This window comes from Ipomoea triloba, chromosome 9, assembly GCF_003576645.1.
Source record: "Ipomoea triloba cultivar NCNSP0323 chromosome 9, ASM357664v1".
NCBI lineage: Eukaryota > Viridiplantae > Streptophyta > Magnoliopsida > Solanales > Convolvulaceae > Ipomoea > Ipomoea triloba.
In genome coordinates, this window is record NC_044924.1 from 1,851,702 (window position 1) to 1,870,045 (window position 18,344).

Genomic DNA, 18,344 nt, shown 5'->3' on the forward strand with positions numbered 1-18,344 from the left:
AACAATGTGCCTATCTGATCTCCACGAAACTATTATTTTATTAATTGTTGTGGTAAAAGTGTAAAACACCCAGGGTTACAAAGATCAGAACACGTCATCTTCCAGTACATATGAGACATACACAACAATGACAGATTTCATCTCACATTATTTTACTGCCCATCTGTGGGCTCTTCCCATTTTGGAGATTTAAGTTCAGAACCATTATAGTCATAACAAGGCAAAATGCTGTCAGTTTCCATGTCATATAGCCTCCAAGAATCCATTGATCTATGACTGAAGTAAATAGAGTTTCTTCTGCAACCCACTTGGCTTGCAGTGACAGACATGCAGCTATTAATCCCTGCAAACAATGTTCTATCACCAAGACTTTCCAACTTTATCCATGAGAGTTCATCCCCAAGCTGAAGCTTCAAGACCTCAACATGATCCACAGACATGACAGATTTTCTGCATATGAGGAAAATCAACAAGATTTCCCCACTGGATTCGAGTAAGTACTCGGTGAAACGCTTTGATGGTACTGAAGGAACAGCGCGCCTTCTGCATAACTTTGTGATATGAAACTGAGAATCAACTTCTTGTAATACTGCCAGGGTTCCCTGCAGAGTCAATGCATAAAATTTGCCACTGCAGCCAACTACATTGGTGAATTTCATGAGTTGCTGTTCTGAATCATTGGGATCAATGAGGGTGATGTCCTTCTTAGACCACTCCAGTGCCCTGAACAAAAACCATCTTTTCCTCTTCAAGCACTCGATACGAGAAACAGAAAAAGCTGGAGAAGAACAGCCTGTGATAGCCATCACATTGCAGCCATTAGGATCCATTAGAAATGAAGATAGGGCAGTGGTTTTGATTGGAATCTGAGCATCCCAGGAAGGAAGACTGCACGTGCTACCGTAGACTCGGGTGGGATCCAAAAGAGAGTAAGAGGTTAAAATCAGGCCATGAGAGCAACCAAGAAACTGCTCCCAGCTTCTCTCAGGTTTACTTCTCCCCCACCAGTAATAGCCACCTTGATAAAATGAGATGCTGAGAGTGTACTGGCAAGTCTTCCCATGGCAATGATGATCCTCCTGGTAAAGTTCAAGCACTGGGGCTTTAAAACTAGGAACACATCGACATCGGTTTGTTTCAATTTTCCATGATTTTGTGACACCAGCAGAACCTACATTTTGGATCAACTTCAGATGAGGTTTCCTTCCAATGAAGTTGAGTAGCTGCTGGGGAAGATTTGGCCATTGCTCTGAACATAAGCCCTTTTCACTTGTCAGTAAGTCTTTCTTCTTCCTAGGGGCCATGTTTTGATAATTGATGAGAAGTTCTGATCTGAGACATATCTTGAAGTCAAGGCTGAGTAGCATATATATGCAATTTGTAAACGTACCCTCCAAGTCCCAGCTGTACTGTTATATATTATTAATTGTATGTTTTAGCAGAAATAGTTGACTTCTTGATGCCCAAGTTTTGTTCCACCACAAAACCTGGTCAAGACTCTGATCTAAGAACACCACCTACAGCTAGTTTCTTTGTCAAGAATTGATCACACCAGCCAATATAGAAGCCAATAACAAACCAGAACATAATGAAAAGGAAACAACCTTAGTAAGAGTTCAGTTTCTTGTTGTAAGAGTGAATTTGTTGGGTTGTTGCCTGGGTTTTTAGTTGTATCTGTAATAAATAACGCTGTAGATGATAGTGAGAAATTGATATCTGAAGTTCTGAAGTAATCTCCTTGACTGAACCTCTCTTTGAGGCCATTTCAGAATTTGTTGGGTTGTTGCCTGGGTATTATTGTGTTTCTCCTTTGATGAGTGTGAATTCTTACTATTCTTTTTTTGTGCATATTTGACATCAAACTCATATAATTTTGTGTTAATTGAAAATTAAGTATGTGCTTATTTGATACTTTGTGTCATTAGGGTGATTTGGAGGCATTGATGGTAAAATCATGCAAATTGGAGCACAATTAAATATGTTTTGAAGTCATTATTGAGACATGTGTATTTTGAGAATCGCGAGAAATCAAGAAAGTGAAAAGGAACCAGTTGGAAGTATGATGGCATGACTCGGCGATCCAAAGGCACAAAGGAAATCTGAAAGATCAAGACTCACGCAGTGTGACAAAAGCTGCTATGCTTTTCTCCGTCAAGCAATATCTTGGTATTTTAATTATATTTCACCTTATGAATGTCGAATAAAGTGGTTCAGACAGAATTGGAAAAAATAATAGAAGGAGCTTCTATGAAGACCACAAAGCCTAATTTGAACATCTACCGGTTAAAAAAATAAATTAAAAATTATAATATAGTACATCTTATTCATGAACACAATTTAAGAGTTTTGTTGTACTGTATAACATATAAAGTTTTGCAATAAACAGAAAAATGGACTTATGATGATGACAGATTTCATCTAACATTATTTTACTGCACATCTGTGGGCTCTTCCCATTTTGGAGATTTAAGTTCAGAACCATTATAGTCATAACAGGGCAAAATCCTGTCAGTTTCCATGTCATATAGCCTCCAAGAATCCTTTGAGAGATGAGTGATGTAAATAGAGTTTCTTCTGCAACCCACTTGGGTTGCAGTGACAGACATGCAGCTATTAATCCCTGCAAACAATGTCCTATCACCAAGACTTTCCATCTTTATCCATGAGAGTTCATCCCCAAGCTGAAGCTTCAATACCTCAACATGATCCACAGACATGACTGATTTTCTGCGTATGAGGAAAACCAACAAGATTTCCCCACTGGATTCGAGTAAGTACTCGGTGAAACGCTTTGATGGCATTGAAGGAACAGCACGCCTTCTGCATAAGTTTGTGATATGAAACTGAGAATTATTAACTTCTTCTATTACTGCCAGGGTTCCCTGTAGAGTCAATGCATAAAATTTGCCAGTGTAGCCAACTACATTGGTGAATTTCATGAGTTTCTGCTCTGAATCATTGGGATCAATGAGGGTAATGTCCTTCTTAGACCACTCCAGTGCCTTGAAATAACACCATCTTTTTTCAGTAAAGCACTCAATACGAGAAACTGCGAAAGCAGGAGAAGCACAGCCTGTGATGGCCATCACATTGCAGCCATTAGGATCCATTGGAAATGAAGATAAAGTGGCACTTCTGATTGGAACCTGAGAATCCCAGGACGGAAGGCACGTTGTGCGAAGAAAGGCTTTGGTGGGATCCAAAAAATAGAAAGGGGTCAAAATCAGGCCATGAGAACAACCAAGAAACTGGTCCCAACTTTCCTGTGATGGCCTTCTACTTCTCCACCACCACTGATAAAAACCTTGATAAAATGAGATGCTGAGAGTGTACTTATCATGGCATTGATGATCAGCATGATAAAGTTCAAGCAGTGGGGCTTTAAAACTAGGAACATTACATCGGTTCGTTCCAATTTTCCACGATATCGTGACACCAGCAGAGCCTACATTTTGGATCAACTTCAAATGAGGTTTTCTTCCAATGAAGTTGAGTAGCTGCTGGGGAAGATTTGGCCATTGCTCTGAACATAAGCCCTGTTTACTTGGCAGTAAATCTTTCTTCTTCCTAGGGGCCATGTTTTGATATTTGATGAGAAGTTCTGATCTGAGACATATCTTGAAGTCAAGGCTGAGTTGCATATATATGCAATTTGTAAACGTATCCTCCAAGTCCCACCTGTACTTCACCTGTATTTTTTAGCAGAAAGGATAGTTGACTTCTTGATGCCCAAGTTTTGTTGCACCAGTAAACCAGCCACCTACCATACTACATTTGTATATGATATGTGTTCCTTTTTTCTTTTCCAGATTAACAGAAATCATCAAATGATATGATCCAAAACATTGTAGTTCACATACAATTATCTGAGGACTAAATTTGTTCTCTTTTTCTTTTTTTGTTTTTGTTTATAGCATTTTCTTGAAATCGACAAACAGTATTCAGTGAGACAGAGCAATTAAGCAGCTCTATCTCCCTTGGAATTGGAAATACACAGATTCTCTTTGTATGTTGAGCCAAAAGAGACAAATTTGCGGATGTCAGTTGTACATTCCAGAGAAATAAATATATAAATTCTTTAAATATTGTTCTTTCTGATAATCTGATCTAACCTAAAAAGGGGTCTTCTTCTTCATTGTGCTTTGTGTAAGGCACTGACTATGTTGCTTTTTCCGCATGCAATGCAACACCAAAAATGTAAAATGGTAGATAGACTTTGACCTAGTAAGTTTTTCACTACTTCTCATAATTTAATTGATAGAAGAAAAAAAAAAAGTTATGCTCATATTGGTTGGGAAAATAAGAGCAGAGTCATTAAACCACTTACAGGGCGTTTGGTTGGGAGGATGGAATTAGGGGGGAAAAGAATTGTAATTCGTTGGAATTGTAATTCAATGAATAATGTAGGAATTAGAATTACAGTGTTTGGTACGCAGGAATAGGAGTAAAGGAAATTGAGAGGTACGAAACGACAGAATGACTAAAATGCCCTTAGTAGTAGTAGTATTAATAATAATAATAATAATAATTCTTTCAAAATAATAATAATAATAAGTATAGTAATAATAATAATAATTCTTTCAATAATAATAATAATAATAATTTCAAAAATTTAAATAAATAAATAAATAAGACAAAGGATTGAGAGGAGGGGCAAAATGGTCTTTACACCCATATAATTGCCCCTCCTCTCCACCGAATTACAATTCATGGGGGGTACCCCATGAATTGTAATTCACCATTTGGAGAGAATTGCATTTGGAGAGAATTGCAACCAAACACTGTAATTGTCGAATTCATTGAATTGAAATTCAATGAATTACAACTCCAACCAAATTACACCCAACCAAACAACCCCTTAAATAAGAAATAAAAAAAATTTAGTAGTATACAATGAGAATATGTAATATTACTTTGCCAAAGACCTTGTGGTCAAGTGGCACCCCGTGTACACTCCCATGTGGAAGGGAGTGGGTTCGAGCTTCAGTAGCACTTAAAAAAAATGTGATATTAGTCTAATAATAAATTACTTTTTACATTATTGTATTACGTGCATATGTTTTGTAAAAAAATTAGGGGTAAGATAATACGTAGTATCATTAACTAATTTATGACATACAAAATTATGATAAAATTACATAATAATATCAACAATCAATGATGGTTGAATGCAACCTGGAGGATCCTCTTGCACTTGTAATATATATTTAGCCATTATAAGAAAAAGTCTTGCAATAGTATCAATTATTAATGAAAGTGGAATTCAAACTGTCATAGAAATTGTTACCAAAAAGTTTACACAAATATTAGTCTCACTAAAAAAATTAATTTTTATTATTTTGTTAATGCACGATTACAATTATATAGTACTTTCAATATCATAATCGATATGATATTCTGATAATTTAAATAGAAAATACACAATTGAAAATAATTAATAGAAAACAAATTTGGTAAAAAGTAAACATTATCTTAATATTCACTTGTTGGTACGATAAATATTTCAATAAATATTTTTAACAAATTTATTGCTATACTCTGAATGTAGGAGGAAAAATTTATTTCGTTTTGCAAAAGAAAAAAGGGTAAGTATAAAATTAGAAAAAGTATAAAACCGTGGGTGCAGAAATCGCGAACGGCATTATCCAGCATATTGCGGCAGTCCTAACTCTGACTCTGGAGACTTCCTTACAGCCTCGTCGTTTTCGCCTCCATTTCTCCCATTTTCAGATGCACCATTCTTATCCTTCTTCGATCGTTCTCATCTTCTGCGTAGCAGAGTTCTGTTCTCCTGATATTGCCGCAAAAATAGTACGAAAGTGAGTTTTAGTGCGGTCCAGTTATTTTCTGTAAACCCCGTCTATCAGAAAACTGGCATTCTGGAACTGAACAATTTTGCAATTTTAATCATCAGACGCTCATGCAGATTCTTGGTCATCTGTGTCTGCCACTCGCTATATGTGTTCTTGAATTCTACCGGAGATTCTTGGCGTGCTTTCTCGGGGTTATGATGATGGATTGTGTTGCTTGTTTGAGGCATCTGGGATTGAATTTCGATTTTGGATGTGGGTTTTTGGTTTTTGGGTGTTTTGGGGACTTCTTCAAGCTGTTGGGTTTGTTATTGCTTTTTGGACTGGGGTTCAAGGCCTTGCAATTCAGTTGGTTTTGCAAGGGGTTGAATAATACGTCTCCGTGCCATTTCAGGGGGAAATCAAGTGAATGCAGATGTGGGTTTTGCTCAAGAGATTATTTCGATTGGCGTCGTGGCTCAAAGGCTGGAGCTTGCAAATGCGGGTTATCTAGATCGCTGAAGAATTGTAATGCACCATCGAAAACTGATATGTTGGAAGAAAAAACTAAAGGAAGTGATTCAGATGATGAATTTTGTGGTGCCAATGATGTGGAGGAAGAAGAAAGAGAAGAACGTTCTGATGAAGATAAGGTGTTTGATGTTATGACGCTGAGAAAAATGGTGAGGATGGAAAGAACGAAGGCCAAGTCTGTTCACTTGGAGCTCGAGAAGGAAAGAATGGCCGCAGCTAGCGCAGCACAGGAAGCCATGGCGATGATTCTGCGCCTTCAGAATGAAAAGAGCATGATAGAAATGGAGTCCAGACAGTATAAAAGCTTGGCTGAGGAGAAGCAACTCCATGACCAAGAAGTGATTCAATCACTGCAATGGCTTGTGTTGAAGCACGAGGCAGAAAGTAGTGTTTCGGAGGACCAACTGAGATTGCGTAGGAAAAGATCAAAGCTTTTTATGAGGAACTATGAAGGGGACCACTCTGAAGATGAGGAATTATCTTGGAGTTCCCCTAATGTCAACTATGAGGATGTGATCCACTGCAGGCTCTTTAGCTCTCTTGATCTTGATCTCTCACCTGAGTAAGCCATTAAGTAGCAATAGATCAAGTACACAATTAACAGTTCTATATAAAAATCTGAAATTGTCACTGTTTTACACAGCCATCTGATATAACAATCTGAAATTGTCACTGTTTTGTTGCACTTTGAGAATAGCAGAAATCATGCTCCCATGTATATATGCCATTTTAGTTTTATGGTGACAATAAATGACTAGTATGACTTGGATTCTTGAATGACTTTTAGCCATTATGTAGAGATAGATCAAGTACACAATTAACTGGCCTATCTTCATCACAGACCAGAAAACATGTGGACACAACCATTTGATATAACAATCTGAAATTGTGACTCTTTCATTTCACTTTGAGAAAAGCTGAAATAGTGAGATCATGCTCCTATGTAAATATACTGTTTTAGTTTTATGGTGACAATAAATGACTAATATGACATGGATTATTGAATGACTTTTAGCTGTTTTATGTTTGTGGAGTATAAAGCACTGTTGAAATCTTCATTCTAATCATTCATGTGGCAGGTCACAGGTGTGATATGATAGAAAAGGCTTGTAATCAGTTCTTAAACTGATGTTTAGTGGTCTGAAACATAACATGTCTTTAATTAGAGACTCTAAAAACTGCATATTATCTTGTGTCACTCTTGGAACAGTCCATTGTTGATTTAGCGAGAGAAGGTATCAGTGATCCAGACCACCTTCTATTATCTAACACTCTAACAGTATGTCAGTATGTGTTTGGATGATAGGATCTGTTGGTTTACTTCTAGTCACAGCAAGATTTTATCAAGCTCTCCCCTTCAGAATACCCCCTTCACTTTTTCTATTATGCTTTCTTCTATAAATACCCTGAACTACCATGCTCATGCAAAAGGGATTTTCTGTGTGTCTGCCCCTTTTTCTGGACCAGATTCCGGTAGATATGTTGCATGATGGGACCAAGTTGGGTAGGTTGTTTGCTTGGTAACTACAAACTTTCAAGTTCAACTTTCAATGGAAGTGGCTTATTGGCCTTCTTAGTTTGGACTGATCAGCTATGGGTTAAGTTGGTTTACTTTCTTGCGATATTTACAATATCAACAATCAGCAAGGGATAAAGTCCCTCCAGAATTTCTCCAAAAGATGCAATCTCAATATGGGATCATTACAAATTGTGACAATTCAATTAACACTTCGCGTCTTGGTTTTGTGACAATTCAATTAACATTTCGCGTCTTGGTAAAAATATACTCCGTATTTGTTATTAATAATTAATGATAGATATGATACTAGTGTCACCCAAAAAACATGTGATTTTGTCTTTTTATTTCGTGCATTTAATGTTTAAGAGGTTAATTTTAACATCATGATTTAGTAATAATTTTGTGTAATTTGTAAATATAAAAATCTTATTTGTTAACATATACGCAAATGATTGGTGTCAAGTTTCAACGGTCAACTATTATTAATAAAAGTAAAATGAGACCGAGTGAAGAATTATAAGTCAAGGTATTTAAAATTTTTCATACAATTATTACTTTACAAATTACGAATTTAATTATTGTCACGCTTTTTTGGTCAGGCAGTTGAACCTGTGCAAGACTCTAGAGTAATGACTTTGTGATTTTTTTTTCATCATTCAAAAATTCATTAACCTTTTTAGGTACGTTTGACCGGAATTGGAAGTAGTGTGCTTCAATTGTCCTTACCGTTTAGGTTCGGTAAAAGATGTAGCGGAGCAAACAACGGCACTGTTACGTTACTCCGCGGATGTAGCGGAGCAAACAACGGCACTGTTACGTTACTCCGCGAAAGAGGTCTTGTTAACAACGGCACTGTTACGTTACTCCGCGAAAGAGGTCTTGTTTTTTGGTCAGGCAGTTGAACCTGTGCAAGACTCTAGAGTAATGACTTTGTGATTTTTTTTTTCATCATTCAAAAATTCATTAACCTTTTTAGGTACATTTAACCGGAATTGGAAGTAGTGTGCTTCAATTGTCCTTACCGTTTAGGTTCGGTAAAAGATGTAGCGGAGCAAACAACGGCACTGTTACGTTACTCCGCGAAAGAGGTCTTGTTCCATTTTTCTTTTCAATTTCCACACTCACTCAAGAATTTCACAACTTTTGTTTAATCAATCTATTTCCAGGAATTGCATTGTGAGCAGGCAGAGCAGCTATGTATTGTGATTTATTGGAACGAGAATAAACGCGCGGAACTTCGAAGCTCAGTTTCACTCCTCCAGCAATTTCAGCAAACTCGGTATTTGATCTAGTCATCGCAAAGTTTTCATCGTTAGAATGCAGTTTTTCTGATTTTAATCTCTTTTTTTTTCCCGAGGGCGTTAGATAATTGGTCTGCCTGGCTGCTCAAGAGATTTTACTGTTTTATAATTTTCGTTTTGTAAGTAAGAGATGAATCGGTGAAAAGCTGGAAATTGAGTGGGGATGGAGTAAGAACATCCTTATGGTGACTATATCAGTGCGTATCTCTCTGTTTTTTTAGTTGTCTAAAAGCTGGAATTTGAGTGGGCGTTTTTTTTTTTTTTAAATGTTCCTTTAGGTTTCTGTGATTGGATAAAAATGTTATTGTATCATCTACGCAGTTGCTCTGAGATTTAGGCATGACTATCAACACTCGGAGGAAGTAGAAGCTTGTCTGGTAAGTCTTTTTCATCTGGATTGTTGCTCATTAATCTCGATGGTGTTTCTGATTTCAGATTGAATGTTGGTTTTCACTAGCTTGTGTTGTAGCTTACAGTTGTTTTTATCTTTCCTTCAGGATTTTATTTGTGATATGGCAAGTTATATGGAATCAATTGAAACCCCACAGATGCTACCACCCCCACCTGGGAGCTTCATTGATCGTGAAGAACTTATCCAACATGTAGGAGAGTATGCTCTATCCCAAGGATATGTTGTTACAATCAAGCAGTCCAAAAAGGATAAAGTGGTAGTCCTTGGCTGTGACAGGGGAGGTGTTTATCGAAATAGGCGTAAGCATGCTGATGAGACATCTTGTGAGCACCCTCGCAAAAGGAAAACTGGTTCTCGGCTCACAAATTGTCCATTTGAACTTCAAGGAAAGAAGGAAGATGGCTTGTGGGTACTTACTGTGAAAAATGCTTCACACAACCATGAAGCTCTGAAGGACATTTCAGAACATCCTTCTGCTCGTTGCTTCTCAGAGAAAGAAGTATTGCTAATTAAAGAGATGTCTGAAGCTGGTTTGAAACCACGCCAGATTTTAAAGAGACTGAGACAAAGCAATCCTGAACTTTTATCAACACCAAAACATGTTTACAATGTTAAAGCCAAGCTACGACAAGGAAACCTTACTGGTTGAGCCTTGTACTATTCTCTTCATCTGTCATTACAGCATCACACATCTTTCATATGTCTTTATCCACTGTGTGCCTAACTCTGTTACTTCTGCTGTCATTTCTTCAACTTCGTAATCAGTGTGAGGGTGAATTTACTGTTAATTAATTTGTTAGTATTTGTTCTTCTTGATGCCATGGACAACACCCCATTGGTCCATCTTCCATTATTGCAGCCAGGAATCCAGATCAAGCAAATGATTGGTAAGCTGCAATGCGGTGTAAAGAATAAAATTTTAAACTAATACTAATTCACAACTCTTTTAAGTTGGACTTAGTTAACCTTTAGTCTTGGGAAATAGGGGCTGTACAATTCTCCACTTGTTAATAAGTAGAACTAGCTGACATGCCTATTCTTGAATGTAAATGGTGATTCAGAATGCTGTTCTTCTTCTTCTTCACTCTTCTTTAATAAATTAATATTGATATTTCAATATTACTTTTCTTTAATAGTGAATTAACTTGGTGCTGCAGTTAGGAGGTTGAAAACTTTGAAACCGAGTAGTGAAGGAACTCAGCCTTCAACTTCAGAGCCTTCATGGAGGAAAAACTATCCTCTGGTATGATTTACATAGCTCCTAAGCTCCATATAGCATTACCTTCTAAAGAATTTGCATTTCCCAAGTCCCCCCCCCCCCCCCTCTCTTTCATTTTTAATATAATAATAATTGGTATTATTTTGGTAATATAAAAACTATCTTCATGGAGGAAAAACTTGGTGTTTTTTTTCGTAGAGGTGCCCAAATTTCATTGGTGGTAGATTTCTTGACTCGCAACCATCAGTGTCTCTTGATGTTATTAATCCTGTAAGTGTTGTTTTAAATTTCCTTCAGGTGTTATTCTTGGTTAAAGTTTTCATGAAAAAAATATCAACAGGCAACACAGCAAGTGGTTTCACAAGTTCCTTTAACAACTGATGATGAATTTAAGGCTGCAGTATTTGCAGCGAAAAGAGCTTTTCGATTGTGGAGGGACACATCAGTCACATTGCGTCAACGTATTATGTTTAAGTTCCAAGAACTTATTAGAAGAGATATTGTAAGAATGCAGGCAACTCTGACAGTTTCCTATTTTAGATTAATGCTGTAAGGTTTATTTAAAGCATCTAAAAATTATCTAGGATAAGCTTGCCTTCAATATTACAGCTGAGCAGGGAAAGACATTAAAGGATGCGTACAATGAAGTGCAACGTGGGCTTGGTGAGCACTTCTATTGGTGTTGTTCTGTTGAACTAATTTTGAATTGATGTTAGTCTATTCAATATAAAGCTAGACTTGAATATTACCATTTTTGGTGGAACTAAATACTCTGCAATATTGAGAAGGTTCTTGAAGAAACATTTTATTTTTCACTTCAAGTTTGGTCAGTGGTTTTTTGTGAGGAAGAGGGTTATATTTAGCCTTGTGATAGTAAATTATTAATTGTTTTTGCTTGTCCTCTTAATAAGTTTTCATGTTCTTTTCCGTAGAGATGGTGGATCATGTTTTAGGAATAGCTAGGATACATATGGGAGACTTCTTTCCAAATATATCAAATGGAGTTGATTCTTATAGCATTAGAGAGCCTCTTGGAATTTGTGCTGGAATTTGTTCTTTCGACTTTCCATCAATGATTCCATTGTGGGTAAGCCTGTCAGATAATCAGATTGCATTAGTATTTCTTTTGTTTGATTACTTATTTTCAGGAAACTTTCCTGGTCTCTTCAATAAGCTTATGAAAATCTGTAGTATTGTTTTGATTCAGGAGAAGTGGCAAATTTCCTCCTTTTTTCCTAGTTGTGGGAATATTTGGTTTTGGTCTCTCTTCCTCTGTGTGTGTGTGTGTGTGTGCAGGGGTTATTACTGAGATTTATTCAGCTTTTTCTGTTCTTAATTGCCTATATTGTTTGTTGTGATTCTGTTTAACTCTTTTTACAATTTTATGCAGATGTTTCCTTTTGCAATTTCATGTGGCAATACATTTATTCTGAAGCCTTCAGAGAAATCTCCAGGTAATATGTTTTGCTTCCAGAAGCTTTAAGTAGGTGGGTTTTAATACTACATATTTACTTTCATTACAAGTGGAGTATCTAGTTTGTATGTATGCTTTGCAGTGTATTCTAGAAGAGAATTTGGCAATTTGCCTTTAGTATGATATTGCTTTCTATGTGTTTATTGTCTTTTCTTGTCATGCTCTATATTCTTTTTGTCCATATCAGGGGCTTGCATGATACTTGCTGAATTAGCAATGGAAGCTGGTTTGCCTAATGGCGTGTTAAATATTGTTCATGGCACTAATGTAAGCCCTAATTTCACAATTTGAGAAGAAATTTGGTTCATAAGGTCCTCATTTTATCTTGAGTATATATAGTTGAGTTTAACTGTTTAACATGGGTAATCCTTGATATTGATAGCATGCCATTAACTTTACGTGAACCTTTCTCCCTCACGGCAATTTGTTTGCTGTCTAATATGACAACCTGCAATTGGGACTAGCTTTCTTCAACTAGTTAATTATTTCCTTTATATTTCTTGGCAGGATATTGTAAATTCCATCTGTGGTGATGATGATATTAAAGTTGTGTCTATTTTTGGTTCTGATGCTGTAAGTTTCCATGATGCTCTTTCTTAATCATTCCCTACTTTATATTTGGTTGTCATCCTGGCAGTCACTGACTTCAATATGCACAAGGATAATTTGGGTAAATTGAAGGTCATATGCTTGAATGTTCAATATGGAGATCTTATTGGAAGGAAAAAAGCTTTTTAAAAAAATGTGTGCAACCTTCATGGATCAACAGGCTATGGTCTTTTGATCAGCATGAGTTGATGAAGATATGTTGTAATTGTACTTTAATATTTGTATACTTGCTTTAAAATTGCCTTTAGTATGATATTGCTTTAAAATTTGTATACTTGTTTTATGTTTTATGTTTTATATTTTTTATTTTTTTTATCATGTCCTAATGCATGTACTTTTTTCCCCTTAGTCTGGGATGCATGCCCATGGAATATGCCCTTCCAAGGGTAAACATGTTCAGGTGAATGAAGTTCTTTTGAATTAGTATTTCTGATTACTGTAGTTGCTTACCTGACAAGTTGATTGCACCCGTCAGGCCAATATTGGAGCCAAGAATTATGCAATTGTCATGCCTGATGCAAACATGGATGCCACTTTGAATGCTTTAGTTGAAGCTGGTTTTGGTGCTGCAGGACAAAGGTGTATGACAATCAACACTGTTGTCTTTGTCGGAGATTCGAGTTCCTGGTATGCCTTTACTTCATTCCTCTAGTGCTTGTAAATTTTTTCTTTTACTTCTGACATTAAACAGGTAGTATGATTATTGCAGTGCTTTCCCAGAATAATGCTATGTCAATATGTGATACATATCAGATGCGTTAGTATGACTATGGTCTGTTATAATCTATGTCAGGGAAGATAAACTAGTAGAGCGGGCAAAAGTACTCAAAGTAAATGCTGGAACTGAACCTGGTGCGAACCTTGGTCCAGTAATTAGTAATCAGGTGATTGTATATTTTAGGCTAGCTGAAAAGGTTGCCCCATAAATTATATGACTGCCAATCTAGTGAAGTGATAAATTATCTTTAATTATTACTTTCTTTGAGTTTCTTCCACTTTGAAATCCCCATTTTGTACTGGTTCCATGCTCTAGAAGACTTCACTTTGATTCAATTAATATCTTATGAGCAATCTGGTGTTCCTAGGCTAAGGAATGGATTTCCAGGACAATCCAGGCTGGTATTGATAGCGGAGCCAGATTAGTACTTGATGGAAGAGAGATTGCGGTATGTAGAGGATTCTTTTTATCTTCACCATTTTCATTTCCATGTTATCAGTGTATATGCCTTTTGTTTTCATTTACTCCCTCATTTAAACATGACCAGTTGACAAACAGGTTTCCAAATATGAAATGGGCAACTTCATTGGTCCTACAATTTTGGCTGACATCAAAGATGACATGGAGTTTCACAAGGTATCTTCATTGTTTTGTCAATAATTGTTGACAACTGCTATTTTTAGTAGGGATGCAAACTGAAAATAAGATGAAAACAAGGTGCACAACATTGAATATTTGACAATAATTGATCTTGGCGTGTACAGGAGGAAATACTTGGTCCAGTTCTTTTTTGTATGCAGGTTGGTCAACTGTTAATTGTTTAGTACAACCATGTGCAGTAATTAATACAGAACATATGCATTGTCCTTTTAATATTTTAATAACCGATAGTTCCCTCTTGTCCTTATCGATCATGTCACAGGCTGGTAGCTTAGATGAAGCCATATGCATTGTCAACTGCAGCAAGTACATTTTTGTATACCTTATTCTAAATTCTCAGTCTCTTTACTTTTTCTAGTTTACTCTTTTTGAGTCATTCTTCTTAAGCAGACTCTGCATTGGAGCCTCTATATTTACTAGTTCTGGTGCAGCTGCAAGGAAATTCCGGACTGAGATTGAATCTCGGCAGGTAAAACACCCCATTTGAGTGTGTCAGATTGTCAATAATATGTTTTGACGTCTAGAAGTACATCTTCCAGATTGACTACTTTATTGTGATTTCTATATCTTAGTAAATGGATTTGAATATAACTTGGTCGAGTATCCAACGTGTTTATTATGACTTATTGCGGTGATATATTTTCCTTTGTGCAATAATTATGGGGAACTTTATTAAACATTTCTCATATGGACACAATTGCACTCAGGTGGGCATAAATGCTGTTCTTCCTGCACCATTGCCTTTCTTCTTGCTCACCGATTCCAGGGCTTCTTTTAGCGGGGATATCAGTGTGAATGGTAAACACACTTCTGTACAGTGTCTCTATCAAAATCCATCCTTTTCTTTCTTTGTGATTTGCGGTTTGTGTCACTTACAGGCAAGGACATACTGAATTTCTTCACCCAAATAAAAACAGTGACCCAGCAATGGAAGGATTTCCCCACTAGTGAAGGCACATTCATGGCATCCACATCAAACGATCCCCTGGCTCGTGATAGGGTACCCCCCGCGTTTGATATCCAGAGCAGCGATGGAGTATCATCACTGCCAGTACATGACAGGGACTTGTCCAATAGCAATGGAGTATCATTGGCGCTACAGTCTAAGGATTTTCAGTGCAGCGACGTAGAATCTCTGGGTGAGCATTCGCGGGATGTCACGAATAGCAGTGGAATATCACCAGCAATGGCAGTGTCAGAAGGATCATCACACTGGGCTTTGAATTTCTGAACATGATTGCTCCTTTTAAGTCTTAACGAGCCCCCACCATGCTTGCCCAGAAAAAAGCGAAACCCCTCGCCCCAAGGCCCCACCACACTGTGATTGTGGTTTGCAGCAGACAAGCATTATACTTCAAAGTGAAGTGTACAATGTTATATCCCATCTTTTCAACTTCAACAGGAAAATGAACCTGCTGGAAAGAGAAGATGAACATAAAGTCTCATTCTTTCATTTCTTTGGTGGCTTGCAAATTATGTGTGCTCCTTTTTACCTTTTTGGTTGAAGCTGCGTGTACCCCACTTCCCTTCCTGCCTCTGCTTGGGACAATGCTTTAACGATTTCATGCGTGTTCCCCACTTTCCAAATTTCAATTAAAAATCACTATTTTTTTCTTTTAAACTAGATTTGGCTACTCGGCCTTGTGTGCTTAACACACCGACTCAAATAAATATACTTATCTGATACTGACTCATCTCAGAAGTGTAATTTTTTTAATAAAAAAATTTAAAATATTAACAAAATGTTGTTATACAGCAATGCTTATACTGTCTGTATTATAATTCACATAGCAAGATGAATTATTATATATGCTCATTTTTTTTTTGAATACATATATGTTCATTTTTAGTAGTCTATTAAGAATAAATATGAATCTGATGAATTCGGGATGTGATATAATTGTTTCTAATACAAATATAAAAGTTCGATTCTTGCTATGAATATTTAGAAGCTTCATTTAAGATGGATTATTTGTGTGTATAAATATACATTTAGTGTCGAATTTCAAATTTATAGAATCTGACATAGCCAAAAAACTTAGTTATAAAAACAAACAAATAAAAGCAAAGGCCACCGAATGGAATTGTGCTTGTCGTTAGTACAAAGCCCGAGTGCTGACTCAGTAACCAGTCAGCCAGCGAGGGAGATGAGTTACGCAATCTGCTGTCACTGAACAACCACCACTACAGACTACAGAGTGTTGTTCACCAATCCCTGCCTTTTTATGAGGCAAACCAATATCCGCAGAGCCCATGAATACGCACAGCAAATCAAACATAATTACATCATATTTTTGTCCACAAGAGACGAAATTTCTCATTCCGAAAACTCTGATTTTGACCTCCACTGAATAATAAAGAAATAAATCACAATAATTCAGTAGCTTTTTAAATTGAATGATCAATGCATAATCTCCGCAAACAATCCATGGTGTAACTCCACATTACAAGTGTCAGATCTTAATATTGCAGTCTAATTCACAATCTACCAACTGAGTAGCACTTAGATTCTGTTGGCGTAGATACCAAGCCATCGATTTCTTAATTTCTTTCCAGTGTGGAAATTATTTTTAACTCCTTTGACATCGACCATCTTGACTCGTTAATAAAATTATCATAATTATTTTACCAGTTGATTACAGGTAAAGTTTGAGAGCCATCAAACTGTCATAAAGGGCCGTACAATAAAACCATAAAGCGGCGTGAGTGCGTGACCCATGCAATTCTGATAGAATGTCACGTGGAAATCCCACGCTTCTGACCGATTTGCAAATTGCAAGGGCTATAAATTATAAATTAGAATGGTAAGCTAAGGCTTTAGGATCTAATTTAGGCGATTTATTTTCTCTCTTTCTTTAATGAGAAAACGATATACTTTATTATCTACGATAAAGTTCTACCTATTATAATTTCTTTTTAAATGACACTTGGGCATTGCTATTTGCTAATTTCGTGGTGTAAGTCAAACAAGCCAAGCAGCCAGCAGCCCGCAAAATTCGTTTTCTGCATTTGGACAATATGACAAGCTATCGCGGCTCTTTAATTATAAAAATTAATTAACCCATGGTTTCAATAAAGTCAATCCTTTTATGATGCTTTTGATGAGCTAAAATATCGGTGGATTATATTATGGCAAAAACTTGTGTGAGACCGTCTCACCGTGAGACGGGTCGGGTCGGGTCAAGTCAATATGCAAATGTAACACTTATATGTACAAATGTCATACTTATATGGTCAAATGTAATACTAATCATGAATAAAATTTTTGTTACTTATAAGAGTAAATGTAATATTTTTAAGGGAAAATACAATAATTTTACATTTCGATTTAAAAGTATTACATTTTTTCCTCAAAAGTATTATATTTGCCCTTATAAGTATGTAAGGGGCACTTGTCAACATTACTTATTGTGAAAAATGTATTACTTTTTCTCTTATAAGTAACAAAAATTGTATTTTTGATTAGTGTTATATTTGAGCATATAAGTATGACATTTGCACATATAAGTATGACATTTGCATGGTGCTTTGACCCGACCCGACTCGTCTCACGAATAAGGATCCGTGAGACGGTCTCACACAAGTGTGACCCTATATTATTTGACCTTATGTCTAAAATTTTATGATCAAATGATATAATTGTGACTCTTTCACATGAGAGTTCACAGAATCACAGGTTCGAATTCTAATAGAAACAGTGACCCTTTATATTTCCTGTAAAATTTATTTGTAACTATAAATTCTTGATAATATGTCGTGTCACTAAAAACAATGACATTTTGGATCACCATGCTTCATTCATTCCTAGACCACTGATACTTTTATTTCTCTTTGGCAAATTATTATGTGGACCATAAAAGAAGTTCATTTTTAATATATATATATATATATAGATATATATATATATACACACACACTAAAAGTACATTAATTGTGTGTTGAATTTACATTAAAACATTATACAAAATAATGTACTTTTAATAATCAAATAATGTACTTTCCTTGAATATAAAATATATTTTTAATATACTAAAAGTACATTATTTGTATACTGAATGTACATTATTTGATAATATACAAAATAATGTACTTTTTATTTATGCTCCACC

General features: G+C 36.2%; 3 protein-coding genes across 12 annotated transcripts; 2 read left to right on the forward strand and 1 right to left on the reverse strand.

Moving 5' to 3' along the window:
• Window positions 1-18: 18 nt before the first annotated feature.
• On the reverse strand, window positions 19-1,304 carry LOC116029045. Its single transcript, XM_031270925.1, has one exon. It carries the CDS (start codon window positions 1,302-1,304, stop codon window positions 153-155), a length of 1,152 nt encoding a protein of 383 aa, XP_031126785.1. The 3' UTR covers window positions 19-152.
• Window positions 1,305-5,657: 4,353 nt separating this feature from the next.
• On the forward strand, window positions 5,658-7,100 carry LOC116028840 (protein FLOURY 1-like). The gene has a single exon (XM_031270667.1). It carries the CDS (start codon window positions 5,921-5,923, stop codon window positions 6,887-6,889), a length of 969 nt encoding a protein of 322 aa, XP_031126527.1. The 5' UTR covers window positions 5,658-5,920; the 3' UTR covers window positions 6,890-7,100.
• Window positions 7,101-8,818: 1,718 nt separating this feature from the next.
• On the forward strand, window positions 8,819-15,856 carry LOC116029472 (methylmalonate-semialdehyde dehydrogenase [acylating], mitochondrial-like). 10 transcript variants are annotated; one of them, XM_031271505.1, is made up of 23 exons: window positions 8,819-8,930; window positions 9,009-9,121; window positions 9,200-9,340; window positions 9,422-9,520; window positions 9,641-10,199; window positions 10,713-10,798; window positions 10,973-11,044; window positions 11,115-11,276; window positions 11,359-11,437; window positions 11,707-11,861; window positions 12,165-12,228; window positions 12,436-12,515; window positions 12,756-12,821; window positions 13,207-13,257; window positions 13,333-13,484; window positions 13,651-13,741; window positions 13,943-14,023; window positions 14,134-14,211; window positions 14,340-14,375; window positions 14,498-14,541; window positions 14,626-14,704; window positions 14,943-15,033; window positions 15,114-15,856. In XM_031271505.1, the coding sequence occupies exons 5-23, from the start codon at window positions 9,656-9,658 to the stop codon at window positions 15,464-15,466; spliced, it is 2,364 nt and encodes a 787-aa protein (XP_031127365.1). In that variant the 5' UTR covers window positions 8,819-8,930; window positions 9,009-9,121; window positions 9,200-9,340; window positions 9,422-9,520; window positions 9,641-9,655; the 3' UTR covers window positions 15,467-15,856. The 10 variants fall into 10 exon arrangements, with proteins under 10 accessions (XP_031127365.1, XP_031127363.1, XP_031127364.1 ...); XM_031271503.1 differs by having other exon boundaries at window positions 9,208-9,340; XM_031271504.1 differs by having other exon boundaries at window positions 9,208-9,340; window positions 9,465-9,520.
• Window positions 15,857-18,344: the final 2,488 nt, after the last annotated feature.